Source organism: Lichenostomus cassidix, chromosome 12 (genome assembly GCF_008360975.1).
Source record: "Lichenostomus cassidix isolate B80296 chromosome 12, HeHo_3.0, whole genome shotgun sequence".
Classification (NCBI taxonomy): domain Eukaryota; kingdom Metazoa; phylum Chordata; class Aves; order Passeriformes; family Meliphagidae; genus Lichenostomus; species Lichenostomus cassidix.
Genome location: NC_139493.1, coordinates 10423275 through 10438254, shown reverse-complemented (window position 1 = coordinate 10438254; position 14980 = coordinate 10423275). Strand labels below are relative to the sequence as shown.

At 50.5% G+C, this 14980-nt stretch overlaps 1 protein-coding gene across 1 annotated transcript in view; it reads left to right on the top strand.

Annotated features, from left to right (window-relative positions):
* PLXNA1 (plexin A1) overlaps nt 1-14723 on the top strand; it is a 113006-nt gene extending 98283 nt beyond the window's left edge. Inside the window, exons 27-32 of the mRNA XM_085072586.1 lie at nt 175-271; nt 925-1115; nt 1702-1871; nt 3600-3812; nt 6887-7037; nt 10406-14723. Coding sequence (XP_084928712.1) covers nt 175-271; nt 925-1115; nt 1702-1871; nt 3600-3812; nt 6887-7037; nt 10406-10501 — 918 coding nt within the window. The 3' untranslated portion in view covers nt 10502-14723. The remainder of the gene's footprint in view (nt 1-174; nt 272-924; nt 1116-1701; nt 1872-3599; nt 3813-6886; nt 7038-10405) is intronic.
* Nucleotides 14724-14980: the final 257 nt, after the last annotated feature.

Genomic DNA, 14980 nt, shown 5'->3' with positions numbered 1-14980 from the left:
ACCACTTCCCCCAGCTGTCACAGGGATAGGTCAGGCTCCTTTGCTGGAGATCATGTCCCTGGGGTGGGTGGCAGCATAGCTGCATCCCTCTGGGCCTGATTTCTCCCTGTGCTGGGGCTGTTCCCCCTGTGTGTTTCTGGGGTGGCAGCCTGCTCAGCCCATGTCTCCCTGCAGGTGACAGACGGCTCCTCAGTAGCCCTGGTGCCCAAGCAGAACTCAGCATACAACATCTCCAACTCCTCCACCTTCACCAAGTCCCTCAGCAGATACGGTGAGTGCACAGGGGCATCCTCCTCTGGGCTGGCAGGGAAGATGGCACTGGGCAGGGCATGTGGACAAAGGCACAGGGCAAGTGACTATAACTGTAACTCATGAACAAAGTCCTCCAAACTCCCAGTTCTCCTGCACCATGCTATTAATTCTGGTATTGGAGAGGGAGCAGGTGCCCTCAGAGCCATCCTTCTTTTCAGTGTGTTGGACTCAGGGGAAAAAGGCAAATATTAGATGGCTGTTGTTAAGGGATCCCTTCCCTTTTATTCCCCTGAAATCTAATTAAAATAAGCACAGAAGCACTTAACACTTAAAAGAGCAGAGTTGAAGACTCCCACGAACATGCTGGCAGGTGTACTTGGTTTGGAAGGGAATAGTGTGATCAGCTCTGGCACAGGAAGCATCTGTGATCCTGGCACTTGCTGAGAGCAGGACAGGCTCTGCAGAATTCCTTCCATGGTGGTCCTGCCCCCTGCACATCAGCCAGGCTTGCATGTGGCCCAGCAGGCTGTGAGGACAATCCCCAGCAGGGCTCCCAGTCCACGGTGGCTGCAGAGGCTGAATCCCAAAACTCCTGAGGAGGGAAGGGGAATGAATGATGGGGCTGGTGGCAAGGCAGGGGTGGCAGGGTAGGAACATCCCCTGTGCTTGCAGAGAGCATGCTGAGGACAGCCAGCAGCCCCGACAGCCTGCGCTCACGGACCCCCATGATCACCCCCGACCTGGAGAGCGGCACCAAGCTCTGGCACCTGGTGAAAAACCATGACCACATGGACCAGCGGGAGGGCGACCGGGGCAGCAAGATGGTCTCTGAAATCTACCTGACCCGTCTGTTAGCCACCAAGGTACGGCCCAGAGCCCCAGAGCTCATGCCTGGCTTTTGAAATCTGAGCGGGGAAGGGTGGGGATTTGGGTTGTCCTAAAGTTGGGATGGTTTTGTGTTGAAACTATCAGTGAATATGCTGAGTGGATTTTCCTATTTTCACCTTTTGGTGTTTTTACTGTTCCCTGTATCCTTGAGCAGCTGCTGGTGTGCAAAGCAGACATGCCCTGGGGTAGGTGCCTCTTTGGTATTTGGGATAAAGCTGCAGAATTGCTGATGTGGGAAGGGTGATTACCCCAGGCATTTAGCATTGCAGCAGGTTCAACTTCCCTCAGCACCTCCCAAACTTTTTTGTTTTGTATGGTGGTTTTTTTAATATACTTTTAGTGTGCCAGATCATACAGTGAAGGAGATAACTCATCACTGCAGTGTCTGTTTCCCAGTATAAACCACTGAGAACCAGAAGGGTTACACAGACTGCACTGTGCTGCTCTTCCAGGTGTAGGAATTGAAGTGAAATTGGTTTAGAGGCCAACCATTGGTTAAAGAGTCACCTTTCTGCTGGCACAGGGTGTTGCTGAGCAGCCTTTTCTCTTTCTCTTCTTCAGGGCACCCTGCAGAAATTCGTGGATGACCTGTTTGAGACCATCTTTAGCACAGCTCACCGTGGGAGTGCTCTGCCCCTCGCCATCAAATACATGTTTGATTTCCTGGATGAACAAGCTGATAAGCATCAGATCAATGATTATGATGTCAGGCACACCTGGAAGAGTAACTGGTAATGGAGAAGGACAGTGGGCTGGGGGTTGGGCTAATAATACCACAGCTTCTGAGCCCTCCCACAGGGAGCAGAAATATGTACCTGGAAATGATCCAGGACAAGAGAGGCCCATATCTCAGTATTTGGGGTGTGGGTAAATCCCTTGCATGCCTTCCTTCGCAGAAAAAATCTCAGGAATGCAATGCTCCCTCAGCCCTTGCCCAGATCCCAAGCACCACACTCCCCCTGATGGCTGCAGTCACTGAGGGCCACAGCTGCTCCTCTCCCATCTCACCTTGGCCTCTCCATCCTCCGGGCTCCTCCTGGGATGCCAGCCCCAATTCTCATCTGCGCTGTCCTGAAGGTGTTTCCACACTCCTTGCTGTCACTCAGCCGTGCCCTAACAAAGTCAGCACAGCTCTGTGTGCACATCCTGGCTGTCCTTGCCCGCAGAGCCATCCCCTGCCTTGCTAATCACTGCTGAGCTGTGGGGCGGGGCAGCTCATGAGCCCTCCTGGGTGCCGTGCTGGGCAGGGGCTCCGGCAGATGTTGGCTCCTTAGCCCCCTTTGGCATTTTTCATTTCTGCTGCCTCACTGATTTCATCTCTCTGATCTTGCCGTGACTGGAGATGGGGTACGTACGTTCCCCGTGTCTGGCATTTGTTAAATGGCAGCCAAATTGCTTTTGTGTAGTTCAGTAACTGTTTGCAATTAGCAGGGCAGGAAAAGAAACATTTTTAAATAGAGATGTGAGAACGCGGAAGTGCTTGGAACTGATTTATAACTCAGCTTCCTATATTAAAAGAAGTAGTGAAAGGCAAGGGAGGAAAAAAGCCCCACTCTTCAGGGGCTGGGCACGCAGGCTCTTGCATACTAATGCCTGTGCTTATCTCTGGGCGCTAATTCGACGTGTGGAGCTAATTTCTCCAGGCCATTCCCTTCACAAATGAAATATGTACATGCACCCAGTACCCTCATTAGGAAAGTCCTGGGGAACGAAGTGTGTTTTGTTTAAGATAAAAGCATTCACTGAGTGTAGGTGCTGGGGAATGACAGAGCAGGGAGGATTTCTGATGGGGGAGGCTCTGAGGTGCTCCTGGGAGAGGAGAGGGGCAGCAGGATTGGGAAGTGGAGCTGTGGAGGGTGGCACGTGTGTCAGTGTGCAGCAAACAACCAGTCGATGGCTCACCAGGAGACCTGCTGTCTACAGCTGAGGGCTTTATTTCCAGCATCTGAGGCTGCCTAAATTTCCTCTTGTGTTAAATGCGCTAATGAGTCCCTTGAGGAGTCCAGTTAACTCCCTCCTCCAACACGGGAGATGTGTGAAATGCCACACAGCGCCTTCGAAGGGATTATTGATGTGAGAGAAAGGGACTGTGCCTGGTTTGACCCATGGGCTCAGCAAGGTCTCTTCAGTGTTGAGTGAATCCTTGGACGAGCCACAGATCTGCACTGGCCTGGTTTGCCTTTGGAGATGTTGGCAGTGCTGAGGAATTTCTTCACGCAGAACTGTGGCCTTGTGGGGGTGGGCAGGGAGGAATGGCCATTTACCCAGGATGTTTGCAGGGGGCAGGGGGGAATGGCCATTTACCCAGGATGTTTGCATCCCTGGAATGCTGGGAAAAGCAGCCTACCCAATTCTGGGTCGTGGGGAGCTCCATCTCCACAAGTGGAGGTGCATGTATGGACCAGCTGCCCCTGCAGGGTGTGGTTCAGATGCTGATTCCTGTTTCCTTCATCCCTCAGTCTACCTCTACGTTTTTGGGTGAATGTGATTAAGAACCCCCAGTTTGTGTTCGACATTCACAAGAACAGTATTACTGATGCCTGCCTATCCGTGGTGGCTCAGACATTCATGGACTCCTGCTCAACTTCTGAGCACAAGCTAGGAAAGGACTCTCCCTCCAACAAACTACTGTACGCCAAGGACATCCCCAACTACAAGAGCTGGGTAGAAAGGTGAGTAGACTTAGCAATAGCTGCTTGCTTCACCTGGGGGACTTGCAGGGGATGCTCACGGAGTCCCAAGTGGGGACTTGGGTTGTTGGGAGGACTCCTTGGCAGCTGACTGAAGCAGGACTGTATTAATGCTTGCAGAAGGTGATTCTCTCGTTTGGGGGATGATGCTTTCTCATGATTGTCTCCTGGAATGGGTTTGCAATGACTGTTTCGCAGAGCTGTTTATGACTTGCTTAAGGGGTGCTAAAAGCAACCTCCACTGTTAGGTTGTCTGATGTTTTCTGTTGTACAAACTTGGTCTATAATGGGGAATTACTAACACCTCCCTTGATTGCTTCTGAAGAGCAGTGAGAACTCAGCCTTGGACTAGAGAAGTACCTTTTTTGTACCACAACAATACATGCAGGTCTTGCTGAAATGCATGAAAATCATCATTTCTCATCTCTCATCCTTCAGTACATGTCGCCTGGGATCCTGATGAGAGCACATGCTCTGAGGCAGTGCTCAGGCTGCTGTCTCTGTGCTGAGGAGCTGGGAGAGGAGCAGATCCCCTGACTCCTTGCAACACCCTCCACTGTCCCTGCTTGCTGAGAAGTCTCTCTGTCCTGCTGAATTAATGTAGTGTTAAGGTTCAGGGTTTGAATGAGACTGATTGCAAATTGATGCACTCAGGCATAATGCTGTGTTTAGCTTTATCCTTTTGGGAGGGAAACCTAGGAGATGTCCTCCAAAGCCCTCCAAATAGAGCTACTGTTAAAATGTTGCCATCTTGTGAAGTGGAACTTCATAAAACTTAAAAAATGGCAGATTTCAGGTTGCTGATGCAACTTTTCCTTTGTGGTGACATGCTGGGCTGGAGGTGATGCATTTTCTTTTCTGAGGGCCCTTTTTCGGCATCTTGACCAAATACAGAATGAACCAAATGAAGGATGTCCAGACAACAGTAAATGTCATATTCTCTAGCTTGTAAGGATGGAACTCTGTAGCCTAAATCATCCTTGGGCACTTGCTTGTACACAGATATTTTTGTTGCACCATTGGCATGCCTGGTGTTCTGCAGGCAAGTACAAAGACAAGCTTTTTCCCTCAAGGAAGATAGGGCTTGGATCAGAAGAAAAGGTGCCCCTGAAATATGATGCCTGAGATGAGAGATGAGCTGCATTGTAATAGGAGGAAGTTCCTTGCGTGGGGCTGAGTAGGGCTTTGGAGCAGGGTCCCGTAGGAGCACCACAAGCTTCATAAGGTGAATTTCTCTGACCTTGCCATCTCTATGACAAAAATATTCAGCTCTGTGTATGTGCCTGGAGGAAAAAAGGTATAAAACCGTTTCAGAGTTAAACATTAGTCTAGACATTCTGTGTCCCTGGGGAGGAGGTGGGAAATCTCAGTGTTGACAGATGTTCCTGCCATCTCTTACCTCCGGAATGGTCCCAGAGGCAGGCGAGCAGGGGGCAGAGATGTCCTGTGCAGGGGGTGACTATGTCTACTACTGTTCCTCTACTGCAGGGATTTATGGCATAATCAGCATTTCTGGCTTTTGGCATGGTTATAGTCGCAAAGCTTTGCAGAGGAGGGATGGGAGTGGTGCGGGGGTGGCTGAGTGGGACTGCCAGTCCCAACAGCAGGTCTGTCTGCTGCTGTGGCTCAGGCACCAGCTGAAAAAAGGGCATCCTGCCAGTCTGAGGCAGGAATAGCACAGGGAAGAGCTTAGGAAATGGGGAACCTGGGGAAACCCAAGGGGACTGCTGCTGGCATGTTAGGTGTCATCTGGAAATGGTTGGTGTGGTTGGAATCTCGGTCCACATGAGCCATGCACACTTGTATTGAAAAATGATGGTTTCTTCCCATTCTATGTGTCATGATAACACCTGGAATGTGGAATTGCTGCTTTAGGAGATGTCACTCTGGGGTGATCTCTCTAGGGGTGTAGGAGATGGCTGGTTTAGTCAGAGGTCCTCACCTCACACCACTGCTCTCCTGGCAGCATCGGGAAATTCTCTCGCCTAATTTTTGGGGTGTGAATGAGCCTCTTTGTAAAAACTGCCCAAGTAGTTTATCACTAGCTGAGTTCAGTGCTGTGGGATGGAGTGGATCCTCATATTCATCTCCTCAAGCAGTCTTGCTGCCATCTGCTCCTATCCAAGTGGTTCAGCAGTGTTCCATCTCAGCGTTCAGCTGATGACACTAATGATGCTAATCACTGTACCAGAAACTTCACTGAGTGAGGAGTCATGAGGAGCACTGCAAACCTGGGAGACACTGGCACTCTGTATTTCCAGGTGGTAATGCTGGTAATACTGCTCCCTGGGAGCAGCCAGGGCTTGTTTGCTGTGGGCAGGGTTTCTTTTTTAAATGAGGCCTGTGGACACAACCCTGGTTTCCAAAAGCCAGGGTTTTTGGAACTCAGCAGCTAGTCCACTTATGTATATGCTTGGGGTAACTCTCCTGCAGTGGGATGCTGTAGCTTTGTCATCTCAGGATTGTGATGAACAATATCCTGTTAGATATTCTGTTTTTCTGCTACCACAGCATGTGTATCGTTGCAGGGGCAGGATGTCACCTTGTCTTGTGTTTACAAGTATTTAATTGAATGCAGAGGGGCATTTTTGGCTTTAGAGACATGGTGACCATAGGAGAGTGGTAGCAAAGCCTTGTGTGTTATTACAGGTGCAGAGAGTCCTGGAGCATGTGCTTTGGTGGCAAAATACGCCAATGGGACGGGAAGGACAAAAAGTGTGTAGTTTAGGAGAGGGTGGAAAATCCCTCAGAGCAGCATCTCTTGGCTTCCCAGCATGGTGGAGTGGAACTGGACTGAGCTGGGTGCTATTCCATTGGGACCATATTCCTAATGGTGCTGGCTGCTCTGTGGAGTGCTCAGAGACCTCTTGATGAGCAGTGTTAAAATGGGTGATCATATATCACTGTGTGGAAGCAAGATGCTCTTCCCTTTCCAGTGGCTGTTCTCTGTGAGCATCATGGCAGAGATGCTTACAGAGCATCTCTGCTCCTGCTCTGGACCCACCTGCTCCTGCCTGTCCCTATTTCTGACCCACTTCTCTGTTCCTGCCTTGCAGATATTATGCAGATATAGCTAAAATGCCAGCGATCAGTGACCAGGACATGAGCGCGTACCTGGCGGAGCAGTCGCGGTTACACCTCAGCCAGTTCAACAGCATGAGCGCCCTGCACGAGATCTACTCCTACATCACCAAGTACAAGGATGAGGTAAGAAGTGAGGATGAGGCAGAGTCAGGCCTGAGCTGCCACTTGAGTCCTTTTGTCCTTGTTTCTGCAGTCCCCTGCTTTTTCCTATGGAAAAACACACCATGAAATGTGGAATAGTAATGTATTCCATATCTGTGCTTGGTCTGGTAGAGGAGGAAAGGTCTGCGAGGCATAAAGCCAGGACCTGGAATAAGCAGTGCTCATTCCTCATATTTTCTGCTGTGAGTAATGTGGGAAACACCTATTTTTCTGCACATTTGGCACACGAGCTCCATGAGGCTGCAGAGTTCCCAGCACTATCTCAGCATTCCTCCCCTATCCACTGCCACCAATCCAGCACCATGGTGGTACCAATGCTGTGGAACTGTACAGGTGGTTGGCTCCACTCCCCAGGAATGTTAGAGGATGTGGTGGCCTCTCCAGTGCTTGTTTTGTGAACATCAGTAAGGATGGTTAAGAACCCCTCTGTTGTAATTTCTACAAATTAATTTCTCAAAGCTCTGCTCAAATCCACAGCCTACATCTTATTAAAGCAATAAAATATGTAACTACAGTAAAATATGGGTCTATACAGATAGCATGATAGAACGAGTTTTATTGTCCCAATAAAGGGGTTTGATGACTATATTTGAATGGTGGCTTATTTAGGTGACAGAGTGCCAGAACATTTTCCCACTCAGAGCCAGGAGAGGAAACGGGCTGTTGTACCAAGCAGCAATCCCGAGAGGCTTCTTTCAGTGTCTCTTTGAGGTGTGAATTTAAGGGGTCCATGGGCAGGTTGTAGCAGGCCTGGCCCCTGGGTTTAAGGTCAGCACTGGGATCGTGGTGGCCAATATCCTATGGAGCTCAGTGCTTTACAGGATGGAGCAGGAGGAGGAGGTCTGGCTTTCCTGGTGCTTGAGAAGATGCTGTGGGGTGGTCCCCATGCAGCTGGTGACCATGTACTGATGACCATACTGGTGGGACTAGATGACTTTGGATGGCACATCCAGGAGGCCCCTGTAGCTCTGGGTGATGGGTTGGCCATGAAGGGGTTTGGGGCTTTACAGTTTGTACACAGCTCTGTGGCTCCCACAAGAATGGAAGTGGAGCAGTCTGGAGGATCTAGATTTGCTGTGGACCATCTACCTTCTCTCAGGAGTCATCCAATGCTTTCTTCCCCCAGGCTAAAATTACCACAACACTTAAATAAATCCTCCAAGCCCTGGAGCATGGAGGGGACCATGTGAGATGAACCCATGGCATTAATGAGCTGCTCTTTAGGGGCACAGGTCCTCTTCTTGCCTGCTAGCAGCAGCCTGACATCTGTTGAGTGTCTTGCTGTTGCCCGCTCTCTGAGCATCACAAGTGTGTTCACAGCTCTCAGGAACTTCTTTTATTATTTGTAATGGGATTAATAAATCGCAGCTGTTCCCTTTGTTTGTTTTCATTCATTAAGCACAATTATATGCAGCCCGATTGCACTCTCTTTGATGCAAAATGGGAGAGAATAATTTTTCCTGTTGTTCAGTGCAATAATATGCTGTCATTGGCTGTGAATGAAAATCATAATTAATTTTCATTTGGGTACTTGCATCTTGGTAATCAGTGGTCCTGGCTCCTTACAGCAGGTGACAAACCTGGGTCTCTCTACACTCAGCACAGGTTTCCTCTGACTGAATTGTTTCCATAAGGCTGAGATAAGAGAGGAGTAAATAAATGCATGGGCAGTTTGGGAATCTTTTGACACCTCAGCATCCCAGGATATGCAGCTGTCTGATTGGGAGAGGCAGAGGAGGCAGGTAGGGAGAATAGGCTCCTCTCCCACTTCTTGGACTGATCTCATTTGGTTCCAGCTCAGGCACCTTTCAGGCACATGGGATTTTGATTTCTGTGAGTGTCACTATAGGTATTTTACTCTGTGTGCAGCATGAAGGCTGAGGGCATCTGTGGAGATGGATGGGGGGGAGTAGCAGGTTTGTGGCAGAATCTATGAGTTCTTGCCAGTCCAGCTGCTGCCCTGGGTTGTTGCTGCCAGGGGAGGTAAATCAGATGTGTCCAGCTCTTGCTGGTGATTTTTCCCCTCCTCACAAGCAGACACCAGTGCCCAGATGCAGCTTTCCCTTTTCTTTGGGAAGAGACTCCTCATCAGGCATCTCTTACTGCCCCAGGGGACAGGGCTAGCCTGGTCCTGCCCCAAAAAGCCTCAGGGAGACCCAGTCTGTTGGTGGCCAGAGGCTGGTTGTGGCAGTGTGGTGGATTCTCCTCAGCATGCCCTGCCTGCCTCTCCACAACTCGCTGGCACTGCAGCAGCTCTTAATCAAAGGGAGCTGATTCCCCATTAAGAAGTTACCTGTAGGGCTCCTGATGGACTTTGCCTGCCTCCTAGTAAGTCTATTAATTATACAACAGTTTGTTTCCAATTATGCAGCCAATGAAATGGTTAATCAAGTCCCCTTTGACGGATGCCTTGATATTTAATTGCAAAAAATTTGCTCCCTCAACTAGCTCACCCGAGGAGATGAGATTTCTGTCAGGTTTGTTTTTTTAAATCAGCTTTTCTGTTCTGCTGGCATGATGTTAGTGAGACAAGACTCCAGGCTGCTGGGAGGGCAACTGCCCCTTTGTTTTACACTTTGTTACTCCTTTTTTCTCCACTCTGAGCCTTGTCCTCTACCTTCCTGCTGCTGCCAGTCTTTCCCCAGCTCTGGGGGTACAGTCACATCCAGTCTAGGGCAGGGGACTGTCCCTCCACTCTGCAATCTGTCATCTGATCAGCAGTTCGTTTAGAGAAAGGATTTCAAGGGAGGAAAAGCCATTCTCAGGTGTCTGTGGGTGCACCCCTTGAACAGGACTGAGGGATCCCAGGCTTAGCTGGTGCATTTATCTGATGTCCCCAACACCCCAGTGACCCCCAGTTGTCCACTGTGGGGAGAAATGAGACAGGTTTTAAAACTGGTGGTGGCTGAAGCCTGGTGGATTTGGTGTTTTTGAGCTTTTGGAACCAGTTCATGGTTTGATCGTGGTCTCTCAAACACAGCCCCTGCTTCTCTAGGGATTGTTAGCCACAGTATGGTGGGAAGGTGGTGTTGGCTTGGATTTGGGGTTCACCCTCTGCTTGAGTGTGTTTTCTTCATTTCCCCATGTGCAAGTTGGCTTCTCATTAGTGTCAGGCAGGTCCCTGGTGTTACTTCAGGCTCAGTTTGTGGATGGCACCACTCAGAGTGGCAACTTCCACCTCCCACTTCCTTTGGCCCCACTGGGTGACAAGACTACTTCCCATGGGGTCACATCCCCATGGCCTGATGCCATCAAAGAGCCATCAGGCCACAAGGAGCTGCTTTGGGTAGGAGGACACTTCCTCACCGTGTCTTTCCCTCTCTCCCCAGATTTTGGCCGCGTTGGAGAAGGACGAGCAGGCGCGGAGGCAGCGGCTGCGGAGCAAGCTGGAGCAGGCGATCGACACAATGGCCTTAAGCAGCTGAGAAGGCGGCGGCGGCGCCAGCGTCCGGCAGCGGGGGCGGCAGGACGGACAGATGGACAGACGGACGGAGGGAGGGAGGAAGGACCGGCCAGCGGCAGCCGCGGGCACAAGACTTTGGGGCTGGGAGCGGCCGGGCCCGCGGGAGCCGCCGCACCTCCGCACGCTTCCCACGGACAAACACGGAAACCTCGCGCTTTAGCGGAAAAAACCACAAATCCCGACCACAGCAGCAGCGTCGATAGAACTCCCTGACCCACAGACAAACCCCCAGTCCAAGCGGGACGCAGCAGGGACCTTGCAGACAGGGCAGAGGAGAAGGTCCTGCCCCATGGACCTGCTGGGCATCCCTTGCCTGGGCAGAGCCCCTGAGCCCACAGGGCAGGAGGGTCGGGACCGCGGGGCTTTCTAGGATGGCGTTTGGATGTTGTTGTTACTTTGGTGAAGGGAGGGTGGGTGGGCTCCTATTTTTACTGTACTTGACTTGCTCTCCCTTCCTTCCCCCCAGCTGTCCACCCCCTCTCCTCCTCCTCCTCCTCCTCCTCCTCCTCCTCCTCCTCCTCTCTCTTTTTCTGTCTCTCCCCCCTTCTCTCTCTCTCTCTCTGTCTCTGGCCTTCTGCCACTAGTGTTAACTGCTATATTTGCACAATTTACACGAGACAAACAAAATTTTTAATTTAAAGGAAAAAAAATTATAACAAAAAATGGGAGGGGAAAAATATTCTAAATTTTTTGCAACAAACTAACAAAAACGATTTTAAGAGATAAGCTAAAGGACTGATGCTGGGGAGATTTGGGGTGGGAGCTTTAGGGGTGGGCAGGAAAGGGAGAAATCCCTGAGCTTTGATATTTCTAAAATACGTCCTGTGCCATGTTTTATTTGAATGTTGTTTAGTGCGAAAAAAAAAAAACGAAGAAAAAAAAGTTGGGAGTTTTGTTAGCTGGATAGATGCTGTTATTTTAATGCTGCTGAGTGGTTCTGGAGGTCACAATCAGAGAGGAAGGGCGATCCGAAGGCTGGTTTTCCTTTTCCTGGGTGATTGCTGAGGGATGGTCAGTGTTTTGTTCAGCTTGTCTTTGTTTTCCCAGTTCGGTGGCCATGGGGTGGTCCAGGCAGTGCTGCCTGTCCTGGGATGGTGCGGGGTGGAGGATGTTTGTGGGGCCTTGGGGGCTGTCAGGAGAGTTTATGGAGAGCCAGCCTGGCTTTTTGTGGCAGATTCTCTGGCACTGGAGCAGCCTTAACAAAGCCCCTTTCTGTTTATTTTTCCCCATCATCTCTGCGCCGATGCAGGGGAAGAGCTCAGATCCCTGGTGAAAGGGAAGGCAGCTCCCCTGCATCTCCTCACTGGGATCCCCTGGCAAACCCCACTGGGTTCCCAGCCCACGGAGGGACTGGGATGTTGGCTGCCACCTGGGGAGCCCAAACGTGTGCAGGTCCTTCCACCCAAGACTGACCTTTCCTTCTCTGTCTTTTCCTTCTTTCTCCCCCTTTCTCTCCTTGCTGTCACCCCATCTCCCCTCTGCTGCCTCCGCCCTGTCTGGGCTTCGCTGGAGACCTGAGGTCTCTCCCTCAGCTGCCCTCTTGGAAATGTCAGTTCCTCGTGGGTTTGTGCTTTCCAGAGATGAAAAGGTGCTGAATGCTGCCCTGAATGGCAGCAGGTGACCAAAAACTTCCAAAAAAAAAAAAAAGAGCAAAACCCTTTCCTTTTCTGTGCTGAGAACTCCTGTCACTGCCCAGGCCATGGCACACGGGGCCACACTCTGCCAGGAGCGGATGGCTGTTGAAATCCAAGTGGAGAGAAGCCCAGCTGATTTTTGTCCATTCCCTTAAATTGCAAGTTAAGAGGGGGGGAGAGGGAGAAATAATGAAGTTTTTAATTAAAAAAAAATAATAAAAGTGTGTATATATATATATGTGGTTACAATCTAATTCTCGTGCCCCAGTGGGGTGCTGTATAGTTAACTGAAGGAGAACTGAACTGATATAAATATGAGATGAATTTACACAGCCAGTTAAAACAAAACAAACAACAACTGCAAAAAAAAAAAAAGAAAAATTAAAACAGGATACCAAATGGTCTGGAAGGAACTTCCAAGCCTTTCTCACCATGCAGAACAATCGTTTGAAGCCTGCACATCTCTCATTATGTTGTAATTTTGTTTGGTTTTGTTTTGTTTTAATACGGAGGGAAAGGAGAGAAGATGCTGATTAAAAAAAAAAGGAAAAAAAATCATGACAAAAGAATCCAACCACAACAGCAAAAGTATGTTTGAAAAAGAATTTATAATTGTTTCCCAAACCTACGAACCCTGAGCTGTCGCTGGATTTCTGAGAGCTGTGGGCTGTTGCATGACTGTGCTAGATTTTAGTCTGAGTTGATCTTTTTAAGAAACAGAAGAAAAAACCCATAAAACAAAAAAACTGCAAGTATTGAATATTAGAGGTTTGTTTAGACCTGTTATCTATTATTTTTTAAATTTGAAATTAATTTGCCACTTTCCTGTCCAAAAGAAAAAAAAAAGAAACAGCAAAAAGAAAGACTTTAGAGGTTCACATCTCAAATGTGGTACTTGGTGAGCCTTAAAGGACAGCTGTGTGCCCTGTGCTGAGGCCACTGCTGGCTGCCAGCATCTCCCTGGGTTCTCTGGTGGGGCAGAACCCTCTGGAGATCCCTTTGTAGAATGCACTGCTGCTCTGATGGGGTGGAGGGGTGCCTGCAGCTGCCTTTGGTGCAAAACTTCTTCCTTGTGGCATTGCTGGCTGCGTGGTGCTGGTGGAGGTCCTGGAAATCACCTGGAGGATGGCAGCAAGTCATCGGTGGTCACTGCGGTGAGATGGAGGGGGAGCGATGGCTTTGAGGTCTGTCCAGGACTGGTGTGGGTCCTGCCTCTTGCAGTGGTAAGAGTGTCTTGGGGAGCTTTGGTTGCTGTTGAGGGAGCCAAGCACATGTATTTTGTGGTGTTTGAGAGGGGATGGAGATGTGTTTCTAAGAGCATCTCCCTGAAAATTTCCCATTTGACAAAGGGCTGAAAGCACTGTTAAGTGCTGAGGTCTGTTGCTTTCCCAGCAGCAATGCCGTGAGTGCTCCTTCAGCCAGGCTGGAGGGACAGGTGAGTTTCGTGGCCATGGTGGGTCTGAGGTGGATTTGGGCAGCAGAGAGGCTCCTGGGGAGGTCATTCTGGGCAGGCTGGCAGTGCCATGGTGTGGCTCTGCTTTCTGGGCTCGCTTGTGCTGTGACCTGGCTCTTCCAGCCCCCTGGAGATGCTGACTGCCCGTAGTGTGGTCCTAGGGATGGGTTCCCGTTGGCTTTCTCCTGGAGAGCTTTGGGGTGTCGGCTGTTTGCTCCACCCAAGGATGCCCCAGCATGTCCCCACCGCCCGGGGGTCCCCGTGCTGCCTCTAAGGGGAGGGTGGTGCTCGGCGAGGTGGGCACTGCAGTGCTGCCCGCAGCCTCTGGCGCTTCTTGGTGCTACCTTTGCCTTTCGCATGATGCCCAGCGTCCTTAATCGTGCCAGGCAGCTGCCCGCCCTCCCTCGCCCGGCCTGTCACACCCTGCCTCGGAGTGGGGAAAGGTGGGGAGAAGCTGGGGAGCATCCCCAGGACTCCTCTTAGCGGTGGTGTAGCCCACGCCCCAAAATGGGGTGAGATGGAGAAGCAGCCCTTGCTGTGAGCCTGCATTTCTGGGCACCCCTGCTCTGGTCCCCCACCAGAGGCAGCTGGACCCTACAGGCTGATCCCCCACCACTGCAAGCAAGGGGGTCCTTCCCTGCTCTCATTGCCTTTCTCTTCAGTTTGGGGTTAAAAAATGGGCAGTCCAGCCTGGAAGAGTTCCCCCACAGGAGCCGTGTGTCATCCCCAGAGCTGGCCCCAGCCTGGGGACAGGGAGCAGGGGGATGGGTGAGGTGACCCTCCCAGGCTCACCTGCTCCCGACCAAAGCGCACAACAAGCTGTCCTTTAAGAAGGCAGGGGGAAACCTAAGGTGGACCCGGCGAGAGGCAGAGAATTCTGATAGGTTTAGAAAATTAAATGGGGGGAAAAAAAGCAAACTCCGGAGTCCTGATTCCCTTTCTGTGATTGTTTCAGACTTGAAGCAACAGGCCAGCACGGCTGGTCGAGCGCCCTTTGATCGTGTAAATATCCTGCTATTTCCTATTTTAATGTTCTTCAGATTTAGTACTTGTAAATAAACACACGCATCAAGGAGAGATTAAACATTTTTGCTAAAGCCGGTGTTTTGCCTGTGTTTTTGGGGGTGAAGTGGGAGCTTTGGGAGCAGTGGGCAAATCTGTGGCTGTGCCAGGGGAGCATGATGCAAAATGGCATCAGGATGGGGCAGCAACACTGGGTGCATATGTGGCTGTGGGGTTGGGTGGCTGATGTATGTGGGATTGAAGGGGACTTCCCCACCAGCCCCTTTCCTGGGCGGCTCATGTTAAATTGCTTTAAATAATTTGATTTCACTCGTCGAGCTGACTCTGTTAT